Source organism: Anolis sagrei, chromosome 1 (genome assembly GCF_037176765.1).
Source record: "Anolis sagrei isolate rAnoSag1 chromosome 1, rAnoSag1.mat, whole genome shotgun sequence".
NCBI classification, from domain to species: Eukaryota; Metazoa; Chordata; class Lepidosauria; order Squamata; family Dactyloidae; genus Anolis; species Anolis sagrei.
The window spans coordinates 21,905,446-21,925,227 of NC_090021.1; the positions used below are offsets into that span (position 1 = coordinate 21,905,446).

General features: G+C 40.8%; 2 protein-coding genes across 2 annotated transcripts in view; one reads left to right on the forward strand and one right to left on the reverse strand.

Annotated features, from left to right (window-relative positions):
* The window catches only part of NINL (ninein like), an 82,728-nt gene extending 79,237 nt beyond the window's left edge, over nt 1-3,491 (reverse strand). The window contains exon 1 of the mRNA XM_060754530.2: nt 3,235-3,491. The gene's annotated coding sequence lies outside the window, so the exon portion shown is untranslated. The remainder of the gene's footprint in view (nt 1-3,234) is intronic.
* A 3,067-nt stretch (nt 3,492-6,558) lies between these two features.
* EIF4A3 (eukaryotic translation initiation factor 4A3) lies at nt 6,559-18,757 on the forward strand. The gene is made up of 12 exons (XM_060754529.2): nt 6,559-6,920; nt 7,165-7,237; nt 10,763-10,829; nt 11,042-11,104; nt 12,535-12,667; nt 13,306-13,386; nt 14,446-14,587; nt 14,797-14,935; nt 15,220-15,335; nt 16,272-16,379; nt 17,732-17,859; nt 18,324-18,757. The coding sequence occupies exons 1-12, from the start codon at nt 6,755-6,757 to the stop codon at nt 18,338-18,340; spliced, it is 1,233 nt and encodes a 410-aa protein (XP_060610512.1). The 5' UTR covers nt 6,559-6,754; the 3' UTR covers nt 18,341-18,757.
* Nucleotides 18,758-19,782: the final 1,025 nt, after the last annotated feature.

Here is a 19,782-nt window from a genome sequence, read left to right on the forward strand (position 1 = left end):
CACTAAAAGAGCATATATTCTTCCAAGAAGGTATTTGCTAAGTAGCGGTTAAGAATTAAGGATCCTTTCTCCAAATAGTCCCAAATACCCAAGTTAAGGGAGAAAGGAGGCTGAGGAGGGCCACACATAAAGGAGGGCTATCCTACAGGGCCCCGACATCAAGGCATTCCTGAAGCAGTAAGGAAAATATAACACTCCCACAAAAGTGAGCTATACTAAAGGGTCCTTGCACATCTCGAACCACTAAAGCAAGCACAGTAGTCCCATAAATGTGAAGTATCCTATAAGGTACCTGCATAGGAGAAATATTGAACAACTAAAGAAAATTCAGTACCTATATGTGTGTGTGTGTATACACATACACACACCACATGTATATACTGCTTTTCTCCCCAAAAACAGGAACTCAAAGCAGTTTCCAACATTATAAAGGCAAAATTCAATGCCATACATACATGTGAAAACCAAAAGATAATAAGACAATAACATATAACTATAAATTAACCTAACCAAATTAAAACATAAAATAACATTTAGACATAAAGCATAAAATATTAAACACTGATAATACAATAATACAAAGGTAAGCTATCTATGGGTGGGGGCCTGCATAGGAGCAATTCTGAACACTAAAGCAAATACAGTGTCCACATAAAGGTGGGGTATCCCATAAGGTCCCAGAATAGATGCAACCCTGAACCGTTAAAGAAAAGTACAGTAGTCCCACAAAGGTGGAAATATCCCAAAAAAACCCAGTATAGGAGCAGAGTTTTGTACTCCTATAAAGTTGGGTCCTTGCACAGGAGGAATCCTGAACCCATAAAGCAAGGATAACACTCCCATCAAGGTGGGGTGTCCTAAATAAGGCCCCTTTACACGTGCAATTCTGAATGAGTAAGAAAAGTAGAGTGCACTCGCATAGGAGCAAACATGACCCACTAAAGCAAGTATAATACTCACATAAAGGTGAGATACTTTAATGGGCCCCTACCTAGGAGCTACTATGAATAACTAAAGAAAGTAGAGTACTTGTATAAAGACGGGCTGTTAAAGGTTCCCTGCATAGGAGCAATCCTGAACCACTAAAGCAAGTGCAATACTCAATATGAAGATGAGATATTACTGCATTTTCATATGTGTGTTTGTAGAAATTTTGTAGTATTTGTGTGCTTTTTTACTGTGCTGTGACCTGCCTCGAGCCATGTGGAGAGGTGGGTAAGAAATAAAATTATATTATTGTTATTATTATTGCTATGTACATAACAACACAGCACACATGTACATGAGGTCCAAGTGTCTGAGATTCATCCCTGAATATCGGGCTTTTCCCAAAGGCCTAGAATATTAGAGGTGCGCAGTTCTGAGAAGTGTTGCCTTCTGCAGCATGTGGATTGAAGTTCTGTCCAAATTAAGTGCTTTCCAGTGCTTTTTTTTTTTTTTTTTGGGGGGGGGGGGGTTCTTGGAATGCCCTCAAGAAAACCAACTAAGATTGGTACCACTGTTTTCTTTTGACATAGTCATCCAATTTCAAGTTGTAACTCCTTGTATTTCATTATCTTTTCCAGCTCTTTGTCCTCGACTCTGTTGTCTCCTGGTACTGATAAAAATATGTTTTTTTCCACAACTGTCATATCTCATGTGTTATGTGGCAGGTGTTTATCTGTTTGGATTCCGAAATCCCTGAGTATTTTTGCTTCTTCATTTTCCATAGTCGTCATCATTTACTTCTTTTTCTTCTTCTTATTATTATTATATCTTAAAGGGCCCCTGCATAGGAGCAGCCCTGAACCCCTAAAGCAAGTACAGTATTCTTGTAAAGCTGGAATATTCTATACTATATCCTATAGGTAGTCTGTCCTATATGGCCCTTGCATAGGAGCAACCCTGGACCCATAAAGCAAGAACAGAATTCTTGTAAAGGTAGGATATTCTATACTGTATACTATCGGTGGTCTGTCCTATAGGGCCCCTGGATAGGAGCAACTCTGGATCCCTAAAACAAGCACTGTATTCTTGTAAAGATGGGATATTCTATAAAATATCCTATAGGTGGCCTGTCCTATAAGGTCTCTGCAGTGGGGCAACCCTGAACCCCCAAAGCAAACACAGTATTCTTGTAATGGTGGGATATTCTATAAAATAGCCTATGTAATGGTGGGATATTCTATAAAATAGCCTATATGTGGGCCGTTCTATAGGGTCCCTGCATAGGAGCAACCCTGGACCCCTAAAGTAAGCACAGTATTATTGTAAAGGTGGGATATTCTATACTATAGGTGGTCTGTCCTATAGGGTCCCCTACATAGGAGCAACCCTGAACCCCTAAAGCAAGCACAATGTTCTTGTAAAGGTGGGATATTCTATACTATAGGTGGTCTGCCCTATAGAGTCCCTGCATAGGAGCAACCCTGAACCCCTAAAGTAAGTACAATACTCAATGTGGAAGTGAGACATCTTAAAAATATCCTGCATAGGAGCAACCTGAACTCCTAAAGCAAGTACAGTACTCTTGTAAAGGTGGGATATTTTATACTATATCCTATAGGTGGTTTGTCCTATAGGACCCTGCATAGATGCAAGCCTGAACCCCTAAAGCAAGCACAGTATTCTTGTAAAAGTAGGATATTCTATATTATATCATATAGGTGGGCTGTCCTTTAGGGCACCTGCATAGGAGTAACCCTGGACCCCTAAAACAAGAACAGTATTCCTTTAAAGGTGGATATTATATACTAAATCCTATAGGTAGGTGTCCTATAGGGCCCCTGAATAGGAGCAACCCTGAACCCCTAAAGCAATACAATACTCAACATAAAAGTGAGATATCTTCAAGATATCCTGCATAGGAGTAACCTTGAACCCCTAAAGCAAGCACAATATTCTTGTAAAAATGGGACATTCTATATTATATCCTATAGGTGGGCTGTCCTATAGGGTACCTGGATGGGAGCAACCCTGAACCCCCAAAGCAAGTACAATACTCAAGGTGGAAGTGAGATACCTTCAAGATATTCTGCATAGGAGTAACCCTGAACCCCTAAAGCAAGCACAATATTCTTGTAAAAATGGGACATTCTATATTATATCCTATAGGTGGGCTGTCCTATAGGTTACCTGAATAGGAGCAACCCTGAACCCCTAAAGCAAGCGCAATACTCAAGGTGGAAGTGAGATATCTTCAAGATATCCTGCATAGGAGCAACCCTGAACCCCAAAAGCCAGCACAGCACTCACCTCTGCCCTCCTCCCACTTGTTGCTTTGACTCTCAGAGCAGAAACTGCAGCAGCAGGAGCAGCATCTCCAGGGAAAGGGAAGCCAAGCCTTGCTCCAGAGGCTCTCCTCCGCCTCCTTTGTGTCCCTCCGAAGCCCAAAGCGGCGTGCTTTGCCGGGGCTTCTCCCTCCAGGGGTGGAGGCCCCTCCCCGGGGCTGGACCGGGCTAAGCAGGCCGCCCCCCGTCCTCAGACCACCCTCCTCCTCCTGCCTGCCTCCCTTCCTCCTCCTCCTCCTGGCATTGGCTGCTGTTGCTTCTTCCTCTTGAGTCCCTGGCTGCAGCTGCACTGTGGGATTAATGCATGCAGCTTGGCACCTCTTGACCTGCATTGGCTCAAGGCTATGGGATCATGGGAGCTGTAGTTTGGCAAGGCACCAGCACTCTTGGCCAGAGGAGGCTGGAGACCTTGTGAAACTACAATTCCCACAATCCCATAGCATTGAGCCAGGGCAGTTGAAATGGTATCAAACTGTATTCTTTCTATAGTGTAAATATACCCACCATCAGGTGCTTTGCATCTTACTTCAAGGCTGGGAAAATAGGGGGAAAGCAACAACCACAACAACAACAACAACAACAAAGGCTCAGAAATAGAATCATAGAATCCTAGAGTTGGAAGAGACCTCATGGGCCATCCAGTCCAACCCCCTGCCAAGAAGCAGGAATACTGCATTCAAAGCACCCCTGACAGATGGCCATCCAGCCTCTGTTTAAAAGCTTCCAAAGGAGGAGCCTCCACCACACTCTGGGGCAGAGAGTTCCACTGCTGAACGGCTCTCACAGTCAGGAAGTTCTTCCTCATGTTCAGATGGAATCTCCTTTCTTGTAGTTTGAAGCCATTGTTCTGCGTCCTAGTCTCCAAGGAAGCAGAAAACAAGCTTGCTCCCTCCTCCCTGACTGCACTGACCATGTCATGTAAGATAACCAATTGCAGAGAAGGGAACCAATAGAATGAGCAGGAACTAGGCAGTGCTTCTTGTAGGTCAGAGAATGGTCCAGAGTGACTCCCAGGTATTATTTATTTATTTATTTACAGCTTTTATATTCCGCCCTTCTCACCCCGCAGGGGACTCAGGGCGAATTACAGTGTACACATACATGGCAAACATTCATTGCCAATTTTTGACATACAAACATATACAGACATACACAGAGGCTATTTAACTTTTTCTGGCCACCAGGGGAGCTGTCGCTTTCATTGTCCATCTGCGACACTGATGAAGTACTTCCGCATTCCTCGCATGCTTCCCCGCTGGAATGCTTTGCTGGAGTCTTCTTTATGGCCTCATAAATTAGTTAATTTAGCCTCCCCACACTTTAATGTGGTACCTAATTTTCCCACTTGACAGATACAACTGTCTTTCGGGTTGCAAAGGTCGACAACAGGCTACACACAATTGGTTGGAAAACCCACTCCAACCTGGGCTAGCTTCGAACTCATGACCTTTTGGTCAGAGTGATCTTTAATGCAGCTGACACTCAGCCAGCTGCGCCACAATCCCGGTATTTGGGTGTGCTGCAGTGCTCCAGTGGGATTCCTTCCCTGGTAATCCTCAGAGCTCGAAATGCTTGTCTGTTCTTAAGGTGAAAAGCACATGTCTGCATTTTAGATGGATTAGGAATCAGCTGGTTTTCCCTGTAATAGGTAGTAAGGCCACCTAAAGCTTTGGAGAGCTTCTGTTCAACGATTTCACAGCTCCCTGCTTGGGTGGTGATGGCATGATCGTCAGCATAGATGAAACTCTCTGTCCCTTCTAAACAGTATAATTTCTCCAGTGGTGTAGGGCGTAGACATCCTGTGATAATGCGGCATGTGTCCTTAAGAGCCACATCCACTGTTTTAACGTGATGGGATGTGTTCCACACTGGGCATAAGGAAAGGAAAGGGCCTGAGGTTGTTAGGAACTGTGGGAGTTGAAGTTCAAAACAACTCCCATGCCTGTTGTAGATGGACAGCACTGATCATGCTCTCATAATCTGAGGATTCGACCCTAGAATCATAGAATCAAGAGTTGGAAGAGACCTCATGGGCCATCCAGTCCAACCCCCTGCCAAGAAGCAGGAATGTTGCATTCAAATCACCCCTGACAGATGGCCATCCATCCTCTGTTTAAAAGCTTCCAAAGAAGGAGCCTCCACCACACTCTGGGGCAGAGAGTTCCACTGCTGAACGGCTCTCACAGTCAGGAAATTCTTCCTCGTGTTCAGATGGAATCTCCTCTCTTGTAGTTTGAAGCCATTGTTCCGCGTCCTATTCTCCAAGGAAGCAGAAAACAAGCTTGTTCCCTCCTCCCTGTGGCTTCCTCTCACATATTTATACATGGCTATCATATCTCCTCTCAGCCTTCTCTTCTTCAGGCTAAACATGCCCAGCTCCTTAAGCCGCTCCTCATAGGGCTTGTTCTCACCCTGACTCTGGAGATGTGAGTTCGAATCCTAGCTTAGCCACAGAAATCCAAGTCACACTCTCTCAGCCCCAGAGATAGGCAAAGGCAAACTTCGGACTTCAACTCCCAGAAGGCTCTCACATCGTGGCCAACACCCAGGAATTCTGGGAGATGAAGTCTCAGACAAAAGAATCCCTGCTTGTTGTGACTCTTATCAAAAACATATCTCTATGGGCAGAAGCGAACGTCGGTAAGCGTATGTTTAGGGCGAGAGTCACTGAGAAAGCTTTACTGCGCACGCGCAACTGTCTCCTGTATCTATAACCTTTACAAAGCGCGAACGTTGCAAAATCAGAGATGGAAGCATTAACGCGCATGCGTGAAGTCTAGTCCCGTTACTGACTCTATTGGGAGGAGTGAACGTTTGCTGACGTCATGGAGACAGGGTGAGGAAGGGCAAACTTCGGACTTCAACTCCCAGAAGTCTCCCACATCGTGGCCAACACTCAGGAATTCTGGGAGATGAAGTCCCAGACAAAAGAATCCCTCCTTGTTGTGACTCTATAAGTTATATCTCTATGGGCGGAAGCGAACGTCGCTAAGCGTCTTTTAGGGCGAGCGTCACTGAGAAAGCGTTAATGCGCATGCGCAAGTGTCTCTTTTATTTTTTACAAAGCGCGAGCGTTGCTAAATCAGATAGAAGCATTAACGCGCATGCGTGAAGCCTAGTCCCGTTACTGACTCTATTGGGAGGAGTGAACGTTTGCTGACGTCATTGAGACAGGGTGAGGAAGGGTTAGAGCGCATGCGTAAGTGATTGTTTGAGGCTGAGCGTTGGAGCGCATGCGTAAACTTCTCGTCTCTTTAGCGTCTGTTGGGACTCTCTGGAAAGGAGCGAACATTGGGTGGACGTATGTTTTACGTCGTGCGTCACCATCTACGTCATGGAGTAGAGCTGAGGGCGCATGCGCGGTTCAGTTGCGGCCTAGCCGGCGGTGTTGCGGATCTCCTCACGTTCTCACGCGCGGCCTTCGGAGCCTCTGAGGGAGAAACGCGTGCAGGGAAGCGGCGGGAGGCACGACTCGGCCGGGAAGGATGTCGGGGACGACGGGAGGTACGGCGGGCTCTGCTCGGAAGCGGCTGCTGAAGGAGGAAGACATGACGAAGGTGGAGTTCGAGACCAGCGAAGAGGTGGACGTCACCCCCACCTTCGACACCATGGGCCTGCGCGAGGACCTCCTCCGAGGCATCTACGCCTACGGTGAGCCGGGAGGGACAAGATTCTCATTCTGTCTCGCATTATAACCATCTATACAAACATAACAACAATAACACAGTCTACCGTTATATATTATTATATATTATCAGTAGTAACTATTATATTTAATATATTAGTATTGCTATATTACAGTAGGGCGGCATATAAATGTCATAAATGTTCATGTTTTGGGGTTTGATCTGTAAGTGGAAAGGGATGCTAAATGAATTTTAAATGGCTTTTCTAGGCTTTGAGAAACCTTCAGCTATCCAGCAGAGAGCAATCAAACAGATCATTAAAGGAAGAGACGTAATTGCACAGTAAGTACAGATTATTTAATTATTTAAACATTTATATTCCGCCCTTCTCACGTCGCAGGGGACTCAGAGCAGAGCACAACATATATACGGCAAATATTCAATGCTGGGATATAAAACCATAAATATATACAAACATTAAAGTCACTTATATTCAGATTAAAAGTTGCTTAAAAACCATCTCAGGACACCATTTTGCCTCATTTCACTGCCCCAAAGGCTTGGTCCCACAGCCAAGTCTTCACAATCCTTCTAAAGGACAGGAGGGAGGGGGCTGATCTAATATTGCCAGGAAGGGAGTTCCATAACTGGGGGGCAATCACTGAGAAGGCCCTGACTCTTGTCCCTACCAAACATGCCTTTGGTGGTGGCGGGACCAAGAGCAGGGCCTCCCCAGAAGATCTTAGTTTCTGCAGTGGTTCATAAAGGGAGATCTGTTCAGACAGGTAAACTGGGCCAGGGCCATTTAGGGCTTTATAGGCTAAAGCCAGCACTTTGAATTGTCCCAGTAGCAAACGGGCAGCCAGTGGAGCTGATGTAACATGGGAGTTGTGTGCTCCCTGTATGCCACCCCAGTTATTAACCTGGCTGCCTCTCATTGGACTGTTTGAAGCTTCCGAATCGCGTTCAAAGGCAACCCCATGTAGAGCGCGTTGCAGTAGTCTATCTTGGATGTAATGAGAATGTGAACCACCATGGACAAGTAATGTATATGGAAGTAAAATGAGGTCACTTTGGAATATTGCCATATTGACTATAAGAAAGTAAACGATTCTTGATGTTGTGTTTTACACCTTTGATGCCAATGACTACAGCAAATTTGTCAGATTAAATCCACCTCAGTTCAGTGGTCCTTGTTTAGTGTAAAATGTGACAGTGAATGTATCTTCTTGTCAACCATTGTATCTGTTTATGTTGAATCTTTTATTATATGACATGAAATCACAGTCACATTTAGCCACAGATCTAAATTAACTTGCAATATTCCTTTTATTCTATGACACCATTGAGTCTAAGATGCACACTAATTTCAGTACCACCATTTTCACCCAACTATATATATATATATATATATATATATATATAATATATAATCCCAACCATTGTAAGAAACACCACAGTTTTAGAGATGTTTATACAAGAGGAGAAGCAGGTCTTAGAAATGAAGAAATATAGTTCTATTTCCAGCTACAGTATCCCCATTAAAGCCATGGGTAATCAAGTAAGTCAGCACTTTGTATAGACTGATAATCCTTGATGAGAATGCATATTCTTTCCACAGCAGGAATGCCCTTGCTTTTCACACAAGAACCGAAAACTTAAGCCTTTTCTCCTCACCTGCAGGACAAGATTTTTTTTCTTGTGATTTTTGAATTTCTAGTTGATTTTTTTGTAATTGGCATAATTAGTTCAAATAACAAAGCTAAATGTAAATATTTAAATCAATATCAACAAAGCTGCCTTTTTCGTGAACTAAAAATCAGAGGGATCAAATCAAATATCAGCTTTGAACTATGAGGGTTAAAGTGGTATCAAACTGCATTCATTCCACAGTGTAGATCCATTCCACTCTAAAACCTTATCTGCCTTTTTGCTATTTAGATTTTAAATAACCACCTTGACCTACCTGGGTTGCTGTTTATTTTTTGTATTATTACAATTGTATTATTTCTGTGCAGTCAGTTGACCACATTTGCTGGGATTTAGAGGTACAGGGTCTCTTTTTGGATTTACTTCAACTCCCGCAATTCCTAACAGCCAGTTGTTAGGATGTGTCTTAATTTATACCTGTACTGTCTCTTTTTAGAAAGTATTTGAAGGCTAGACATCAGTATCTTAGTTTGCGAAGAGTTCAGAGGAAAATCATAGACCTTTTAATTCTACATTGTACAACTGCAGATGCTTGAGACACAGCGGATGATACCACGTGTTTGTATATTATTAACTTGTACAGTTTTATTATACTCTCCAAAGTAGACCATAACTTAAATTTGATTGTTAAACATAGGTTTTATTTGTAGAAGTTTCAGTTTCGAGAACTATTTCAATGTCATGATTGTGGAAGTAATCCTATATATATGAGTTGCCTGAGGGCTGAGAAGGGTGGTATACAAATACAGTAAATAAATAAATATAATGACAAAGGAATATATCTCATTGAGCTCAGTGGGAGCTGCTTCTGAAAAGACGTATAAATACTGTACTATAAAAGCCTAAATTAACCCCCCAAGTTCACTGTTAAAATGTTATTTTTAGCCATGAATTAATTAGAACGAAAATACTCTTAGTCCCCCATCTTTAATGCAGAATAATGAGCTACCAATATACTTTACATAATTCTTGGGAGGATTACTGAAATAATGTTCATCATATTTAGGAAAGTGTCATACAATTCACTGAAAGAGCCATCCCATGTGAAACAAGTACTAATGTAGAAAATATTTTTAGTATACCCATATATACTCGAGTATAAGCTGACCCGAATATAAGCTGAGGCATCTAATTTTATTTCATTATTTATTTATTTATTTACAACATTTATAGCCTGCCTTCCTCAACCATATGGCCTTGAGTCGCCGTATGGTTGAGAAAGGCGGGCTATAAATGTCGCAAATAAATAAATAATAATAAATTTTACCACAAAAGACTGGGAAAACATATTGACTCGAGTATAAGCCGAGGATGGGAAATGCAGCAACTACTGGTAAATTAAAAAAAAAAAAAAAGATAACAATAACATTACATTAATTGAGGCATCAGTAGGTTAAAGGTTTTTGAATATTTACATAAAACTGTAATTTAAGATAAGACTGTCCCACTCTGACTAAACTGTTATTAAACCTTCTTTGATGTAAATGTGCTTACTTATCCTTCCAATAATAATGATGATGATGATGTAAAATAATGAAAATGTAATAATAACAGTAATAATAGAGTAAAATAAGAAATGTAATAAAATAATGTAATGTTGGTGTAGTATTAATAAATAGAGAAAAATAATAAATACATTAATAATAAGCCAGTAAAATAATAAATAACTTTGTCTTGAGTATAAGCCGAGGGGGGCATAATCCTCATCCTATTAAAGAAGTTTAGTCTCATTAAATGACTTTAAATCTGATACATTTGTTATCTAATTAAGTATCAAGTTTAATTACTGTTGTCGAAATTGAGTCCCATCTATGTATAAGAACAAGCTCTGTTATGCTTATTGTAGCCAAACAATCTGTTTAAATTAAAGTTCTGCATATTCAAGATAGCTTTTATACTGACTGTTCTAGATTATGGAGTTCTAGTTTTTACTGTGGCATATTATTCATTGCAAATAGCTTTCTATCTTATGGGGGAACCCACCTGTAAATGTTTTTAAGGCATAATTTATATTTGAACACTGAACACATATCAATAGATCAGGTAGCTGGGTGTCAGATAGAATTACCAACCCTGATGGTTGGTTATCTGTTAGAAAACTTACTAGTTGTTGGGTTGGGGAGAATATATTATAATATTATTATTTTTTCTTTCCAGATCACAATCAGGAACAGGCAAAACTGCTACATTTTCTATATCTGTCCTACAGTGTCTGGACATCCAGGTAATATATTTTGGATTAAAAAACATTATTTTCAATTCAAATAGTGTTGGATCACATTTAATGTCAAAATCAATTCTATTTGCCCAAAATAAACGTGCTTCCTCCCCCTAATGAACAAAACGAAGATGAAAAACTTCTGACATGTAATGCTCATTTAATGGAACAGAAGAAGTGGGTTCACTACATTTACTTTTTCTCATTGTTTCAATCAGGTTCGTGAAACCCAGGCATTGATTTTGGCACCTACTAGGGAATTGGCAGTGCAGATTCAGAAGGTAAGTGAGTTATGCAAGACAATAAAGTGTAAAAATGGAATATGGCAATTTGTTAAGGCACCTGTGATAATACTGTTTTTTCTCTGTTAAGCCAGCTTGGTCATGTCAGCAGTTGTCTAGTTACAACCTGTACTGCTGAATTGAATGAAGTCTTGGTGCTCCATAGATGGAAGCCCTCTTAGGGCTTTTACCTAGGCATTTGTACCACCACTTTAACAACATATCATTGCATGTATAGAACAATTAAAGTATTTATCGTATCAGAAGCAAACCAAGATTACAGTTTTAATATATTTAAAAACACAACGTTTTAAAACTTGGCATTATATTAAATGTCCTTTGACCAGTAGCTGGCCACTTGGAGTGCCTCTGGTTTTGCTATAAGGAGGGTGCATGTGGAAGGGCTCAGGTTGCATTATAATAGGTGGTTTGTGGTTTGATCTTCTCCACACTTCTCAAGGTTTGCTCTGCATCTTCTGGTGCCAGAGCGCAGTCTGTTCAGCGCCTTCCAAGTCACCCAGTCTTCTGTGTGCCCAGGAGGGAGTCTCTCATTCAGGATCAGCCATGGCTTGAGTTCCGGGTGTTAACCTGCCACTTTTGGACTCTTGCTTACTGAGGTGTTCCTGCAAGTATCTTTATAGCAGTGGTTTTTGGCCTACAACTCCCAGTTTACCAGCTGTTAGGATTTCTGGGAGTTGAAGGCCAAAAACATCTGGGGACCCTAGGTTGATAACCACTGCTCTATAGATTTTAGAAAACTATTTCTTGATTTCAGGTGTTGGGATGCTGGTTGATATCTGAGCAGAGGATGGGCCAGATATATCACTGCCTTGTCCTTTCATTATTGGCTGCTACTTCCCGGCGGATGTTGGGGGGTGCAATACCGGCTAAACAGTTTAATTTCCCCAGTGGTGCAGGGCTTAGACATCCTGTGATAATGCAGTACAATACCAGTGGTCTTCCAGATTTAAATTGGGAAAACTTATTTGCCTACATGACATGTTGTAACTTGTTATTGTGCCTTCTCTTTGTGTGTGTATGGAATTGACACACATATTTAGCAAGACCCATTGCTTTCACTTATTGTATTGTATAGCCCCATGTACGTTTTGTGGTGTTATGTAAACAACAATAGACTCCCTAGGAACTTCATATACCACGTTGGATTCCATTGGGAAATAAATCCAATAAATCTCAGATTCCATTGTCTAGCAACTTATCTATTCAAGATGATAGGAGCACTTGGGATGACAAGAAGTCATAGACTGAATTATAAAGGGAACATGTATTCATATGTGGGAATATTTCTATCTTCAGCCTTTCACACTTGCAGATGTCATTGGTCTTACTAGGATTCTTAAGTTTAGTTATACATCAGATTAATTGGAACCCTTAAATCCTCTTAAGTTCTTAAGCTTTTGTTCTTGCAGGGGCTTCTGGCTCTTGGTGATTACATGAATGTCCAGTGCCATGCCTGTATTGGTGGGACCAATGTGGGTGAAGACATCAGGAAGCTGGATTATGGGCAGCATGTTGTTGCCGGCACACCAGGACGTGTATTTGGTGAGAATATGGTTAAAACCAAGAGTTAATTTGTTTGTTTCATGCTTACAATACATTTCAGTATCCTGTTCTACTGTCTAGACCAGGTCCATTTGTGACACCTTTCCACCAGACTTTTTTTTAATGCAACCTCAGATATATAGGCATATTAAATAGATATACAAATCAAGTAATGATAATGAATCAGAATTTGCAAGGACTGCTAAACAGGAAGATTTTCCTTTTTAAGAAGTACAGCTTAAGCATTTTCTGCAGACTCCACTATAAACAATGTACATTGTTGCTAACACATTCGTGTAAATACTTTTGGAGTTCAGAAACTTTTTACTGCTGCCAAATGTGACCCCTACATTGAACTAAGGGATCCCCATTTGTGTTCAGGAAAACAGTGGTCTGAACCAAGCTATGCTTTGTTCTTTTGAACAGGGATAGCCAGCAGGTAGACATGCAGGCCACATCTACCCTCCAGAACAGTTTCTCTCAGTATCAGTCCACATGTGAACAATAAGGCCACCTTAATCTAGAAAAGCTGTGCTAGCATTTTTGTCCCAGCTACCATTCCTTCTGGCTCACGTGTACATCCTGCTCATAAGAATCTGTTGGTGACTATTTCTTGACACAATCCTGAAATCTTTCAGATATGATTCGCCGCAGAAGTCTGAGGACTCGTGCTATTAAAATGTTGGTTTTGGATGAAGCTGATGAGATGCTCAATAAAGGTAAGGGATGCTTATAGTCCTGAAGTGTTACCTTATAATATAGGGGCTGATGCATTAAAAACATTGTGATGTTGCAGCCAGAGGCTTCCTAATCTTGTTCTAAAATAACTAATGGCCTATTGGACAGATCAGAAAAAAACTCTTACACTTAGATTTATATAAGTGTGTTTGGGTGAAGTAAAGTACTTTCCAGAATATCCTTGTTATTTGTGATGTGCCATACTTGAAGATTTTTCTGGTGCCTCATAACAGTTACCGAAGACTATTTTGCAGGAAATCATGTTTTGCCCTTTATTAGGATATCTGTTAGTAGATTTTGTTGCAAAAACAGTAAAAATATGACCATGTTCCAGAAGCATTCTCTTCACCCATTTTGCCTGTAACTTTACTGTCCTGATTTTAGAGTTTTTAATACTGTTAGCCAGATTTTGTTCATTTTTTATGGAAACTTGCCTAGTTTCCAACAGGCCTCACAACCTCTGAGGATGCCTGCAGGCAAAATGACAGGAGAGAATGCTTCTGAAACATGGCCATACAGGCCAGAAAACATACAACAACCCAGTGATTCCGGCCATGAAAGCCTTTGACAATACAGTAAAAATACCTTTATATTTGCAAATTTTTGGTAGGGCAGCAAATAAGTTTTTGAGAGGTGGCAGTGAAATGCATTCACCACATTTAGCAGTTGTGTATGTATACAACTGTATACACACACACACACCTTGCATTCTTTGGTAGGAAAAGTAAAGAGATAATGGAAGTTGGCTTCTACTTTGAAAGTAAGAAAACTGCAGCTTCCAGAATTAAAACAGTCTGTGTTGAAAGTACACAAAATTACTGCTAGGTGTTTGGGTGGGTGAAGGAGGTCAGCTGCCTTTTTTGGAAATCCAAACTGTATTGAACAACTAAGGCCATTTATTGCAATAGCTGTAAATGAAAGAAATCTGTATTACATTTTGTAGTAAATTGTTTCTTCTGACCAACGTTTTCCTGCTATTTTTAGATCAGCAAATTACAAAACCACTCTTCTTTTCTGTCTATGTTGTTTGGTGTCTTTAGGTTTCAAAGAACAGATTTATGATGTGTACAGATACCTTCCACCAGCAACACAAGTAGTTTTGATTAGCGCTACTTTGCCACATGAGATCTTGGAGATGACCAACAAATTCATGACGGACCCCATCCGCATCCTGGTGAAACGGTGAGTGGCTTTCCTTAATTCCCCTTGTTGATGTTCCTTTCTGTCTTCATAGTTTCTAATGCATGACCACACTGATTAAATTACAAAACAATCCTGTCTTATTGACCTTTTAAAGTTATTCTAGGAGCATAGTTAAAAAGTGGCGTAAAAGACTCAAAATACTAAACAGCAGTAAAGTCAACTGTGAAATGTTTTCTTCCTTTCCCCAGTGATGAATTGACTCTGGAAGGGATCAAACAGTTCTTTGTGGCTGTAGAGAGAGAAGAATGGAAGTTTGATACCTTGTGTGACCTGTACGACACCCTCACTATCACACAGGCAGTCATCTTCTGCAACACGAAGAGGAAGGTATGTGAGCAAGTCACACTTTGTGATCCAATCAGGTTGTGAGCAGACCTTGAACACAGAACTCACTCTAGACTTGCAGGCACAGGCAAACTTTTGGCCTTCCAGGTGTTTTGGACTCCAACTCCCACAATTCCTAACAGCCTACCAGCTGTTAGAAATTGTGGGAGTTGAAGTCCAAAACACCTGGAAGGCCAAAGTTTGCCCATGTCTGCTCTAGAGAGAGTTAACTTTCTGAATTAGCCCTGTTTTAGTCTTGAAGTAACTCCAGCTGCTTTCTGGCTCAGGTTGACTGGCTGACAGAGAAGATGAGGGAAGCCAACTTCACTGTTTCATCCATGCATGGAGACATGCCTCAGAAAGAAAGGGAGTCCATCATGAAAGAGTTCAGATCTGGGGCGAGGTAAGACAACTTTCCCTTTGCTGCGATGCAGGTATGCCCTAGCTTTCCTAATAACAGAGAGTTGTTTTATTTCCACTTCCTGGGGAATTGCTCAGAGAACTGTATTTCTGATTCTGGGTTGCTGTGAGCTTTCAAGGCCTTTTGGCCATGTTCCAGAAGCATTCCCTCCTGACGTTTCGCCCACATCTATGGGAGGCATCCTCAGAGGTTGTGGGGTCTGTTGGAAACTAGGCAAGTGAGGTTTATATATCTGGAATGTCCAGGGTGGGAGAAAGAACTCTTGTCTGTTGGAGGCAAGTGTGAATGTTGCCTATTGGCCACCTGAGGATGCCTGCCATAGATGTGGGCAAAACATCATGCTTTTGGAACATGGCCACACAGCCCTGAAAACTCACAGCAACCCAGTGATTCTGGCCATCAAAGCCGACAACACATTTCTGATACTTCTTGCACTGTATTGCAGAACTATCTTAGCACTTACAGGCAAGTTGTTCAGATTGTTCAACATCCCATAATCCTTCCCTACAAATTCTGCATGGGAATGTCTTAGGCTGGATTTTGGATGATAATTTGTGTATGTGTAATCTGGAACTGCCTGCACATGTGCCCTTTTATGTTCATTGATCAAGAAGGTGACCAATCTTACCTTATTAATTTACTCTCTATCTTTTACATGTGATGTGTTTAAACTGTTGTATTTTGAAAACTTAATAAAAATATGCAAAAAAAGAGGTGGTGACCAATCCTTGACATTTTTTCCCCAGCAATCCTGCTCCAAAGGCCAGTCATGTCCTCCTTTATCTATTTAATGGCTGGAGGTTTTTCTTTCTCTCTCTCATACTATAGAAAACCTATTTCACTTGCTTTCATTGTGAAGTGGTTTCAAAGAATCTCACAGTCCAGTGACCTCTTTTCTTTTTCTTACTTTTTTTGCAGCCGTGTCCTTATTTCTACAGATGTTTGGGCCAGAGGCTTGGACGTACCTCAGGTTTCCCTAATCATTAACTATGACTTGCCTAACAACAGAGAATTGTATATACACAGGTAAGTACCGTAGATATTTGAGTATAAGCCTATTTTTTCAGCCCCCTTTTTAGGCTGAAAAAGCCCCATTCGGCTTATACTCAAAGTCAAAATTATTTATTATTTTACTATTACTATTTTTATTACATTTATTATTTTACTCTATTATTACATTTATATAATATTTATTATTATTTATTATACTTTATTATTACATTAATTATTTTACTCTATTTACTATTATTTATATTATTTTACTCTTATTTTTATTATTTTACTCTATTACATTTTTTACTCTATTTTTGCTGTTACTACATTTTCATTATTTTACTCTATTATGATTTTTATGTATTTATTATTTTACTCTGTTATTATTAGAAGGATACATAAGCACATTTACATTGAAGATTAGAATAATGGTTTCATCAGAGTTGGACAGCCTTATCTTAAATGACAGTTTTATGTAAACATTCAATAACATTTAATCTACTGATGCCTCAATTAATTTAATTTTATTGGTATCTATTTTTATTTGAAATTCACCAGTAGCTGCTGCATTTTCCACCACTGGCTTATACTCGAGTCGGTTTATATTGGGGTCAGTACAGGGGTCCTCAAACTTTTTAAACAGAGGGCCAGGTTATAGTCCCTCAAACTGTTGGAGAGCCGGATTATAATTTGAAGGAAAAAAATGAATTCCTATGCACACTACACATATCTTATTTGTAGTGCAAAAAACACCTAAAAACAATACAATAATTAAAATGAAAAATTTTAACAAATGCAAACGTATTAGTATTTAAATGGGAAGTGTGGGCCTGCTTTTGGCTGATGATGTAGGATTGTTGTTGTTGTGACTGTTGTTGTGTGCTTTCAGGTCATTTCAGACTTAGGTTGACCCTAAGCGAGGGCTGGGTAAATGACCTTGGGGGGCCATATCCGGCCCCTGGGCCTTAGTTTGAGGACCCCTGCTGAAGTATATAGTGTACCTGGTTGTTTTCCCTACCAAGGTTGAAGTTGGAGAGTGAAAATGTTTCTGGACACTTTTGGAGATTATCTCAGAGAAATGGCTCCTAAATCAAATGCCGAAAATCTTTGTGTCGTTACATGACTAATGCAGATCTTTCGTTGTGGTTTGTCTGTTTTCATGGCATTGAATGTTTGACACTTTTGATGGAAACCACCCTGAGGTAGGGCAGGCTACAAGTAAAGTCTCATTATTACTCAGAAGAATGTTATGTTGTTGTATTCAAAGTATGGCTAGGTATGATTGGAGCTGCAGAAATGTTCTATCTTGCTGCCTTGAATAGATTTGTGATGTCATGATTGGTGCGTGTGTACACTTCATCCTAAACACGCTGTTTTCCCACCAGGATTGGTAGATCAGGCCGCTATGGCCGAAAAGGTGTCGCCATCAACTTTGTGAAGAACGACGACATTCGTATTTTGCGAGACATTGAACAGTACTATTCCACCCAAATTGATGAAATGCCCATGAATGGTGAGTATCACAATGCCTGTCTTGTTCACACAGGGTAGCTAAGAATTCTGCAGAAAAGAAGTGAATGCATTTGAATATATTTGCTCTATAGCAGGCATGGGCAAACCTGGACCCTCTAGGTGTTTTGGACGCCAACTCCCACCATTCCTAACAGCCTCAGGCCCCTTCCTTTTTCCCCTCAGCCGCTTAAGCGGCTGAGGGGAAAAAGGAAAGGGCCTGAGGCTGTTAGGAATGGTGGGAGTTGGCGTCCAAAACACCCAAGAGGGTCCAGGTTTGCCCATGCCTAGCGTTTCTATTGGACATACAAGCTGGACAGCAAAAAGGTATTAAGTAATTTCTTTCTTCATTCTTAGTCAGTAAGCCCTATCAAGCATCTTACACAGTACTGTTATATTTAGACATAAGAAGTGCTGCCTATATATCATTGAATAACTATTTCTCGTATTTTTTTAATTTCAATCTAGTTGCTGATCTTATTTGAAGAAACAAGATGGACTGAAGAGAAAGTGCATCCTCCTCCCTATGATTTATTACACAGCAGCGACCAGTTTTGTTTTAATTCTGATTTTTTTACTGATACTTGTCTTTTAAGAACTCCCAAATGTATAGATGTGCATCTGCTTCAGTGTCAACTTCCTACTTTTGAACAAAACGTTCACTGAAGGATCCGTTCATGGAAACTAATTATGGGAGCAGCTAAAAGTACTTGGCGGGGGTGATAAAAAGAACAGTCTCATTGTGGAATTATCTCAACGTAGAGAATTGCTGTTTTATTTTGATTTTTTTTATTTTGTGTGACAGGAGCTGTAAAGTAGCATCTCTGTAAATAAGGTGTTGTCAATCCAACTTGCCACTCCTCCCCCCCCCCCCAATTTAAACAATAAAATTTTCATATAAATTTTGCATCTATTCTATGTCTATTTCAAAACAAAGATATATTTCAAAACAAGCACTTCTTGGCATATGCAAGCTGGATTTTCTGGTCTCTTCTCATTTACCAAGTGAATCATCATTGGGGTTAAGGGCATTTAGATGCTGGAGACAGGGAAGGAGCCCCTTTCAACTGGTGGCACAATGGATTAAACCCTTGTGCTGACAGGACTGCTGACCGAAAGGTTGGTGGTTTGAATCCAGGGAGCGAGGTCAGCTCCTGTCTGTCAGCTCCAGCTTCTCATGCAGGGGCATGAGAGAAGCCTCCCACAAGATGGTAAAACACCTGGCATCCCCTGGGCAACATTCTTGCAGACGGCCAATTATCTCATTCCAGAAGGGATTTGCAGTTTCAAGTTGCTCCTAACATGAAAAAAAAACTTTTGTGAAAGTACTGTATGTTGAATTAGAGTGGTTCTCAACCTGTGGGTTTTGGCCTTCAACTCCCAAAAATACCAACAGCTGGTAAACTGGCTGGGGTGTCTGGGAGTTGAAGGCCAAAACACCTGGGGACCCACAGGTTGAGAATCTCTAAATTACAATCTTAAGAAAACTAAATCACTTGTCTGTAAAGTTTGATTGAAAGGAAACTGTTACTTGCACCTATATAAGAACCAGTGGTTCTTAAGCGGCTGAGGGGGAAAAGGAAGGGGCCTGAGGCTGTTAGGAATTGTGGGAGTTGAAGTCCAAAACACTTGGAGGGCCCAAGTTGGCCCAGGCCTAATGTACAGCAACCCCATCCCCAAAAGTCACATATTAGTGATCTAACATACCTTCAACATACCTTTTGAAGGTATGTTCACACCTCCTTTTTCAAAGACATATGGATTTACTTCTGTTGTAGATGTCCTTCCACCATTGCTACAACCAGAACTAGTTCCATTACTTTCATTTCCAAAATGATGATAGGAGGCGAACAGAGCTGTTATATTAACCGCACAAGTTCACTACCTCCTGCAGGAGAATGTTATTAGTTCAGCAGTACCTTAGTAT

What these genes read in the sequence shown, in the direction of transcription:
- EIF4A3 (XM_060754529.2), top strand. Translation starts at nt 6,755, where the DNA reads ATGTCGGGGACGACGGGAGGTACGGCGGGCTCTGCTCGGAAGCGGCTG. An exon ending in TACAGTGTCTGGACATCCAG is followed by an intron (nt 10,830 to 11,041) that starts GTAATATATTTT and finishes TGTTTCAATCAG; the next exon opens with GTTCGTGAAACCCAGGCATT. An exon ending in ATCCGCATCCTGGTGAAACG is followed by an intron (nt 14,588 to 14,796) that starts GTGAGTGGCTTT and finishes TCCTTTCCCCAG; the next exon opens with TGATGAATTGACTCTGGAAG.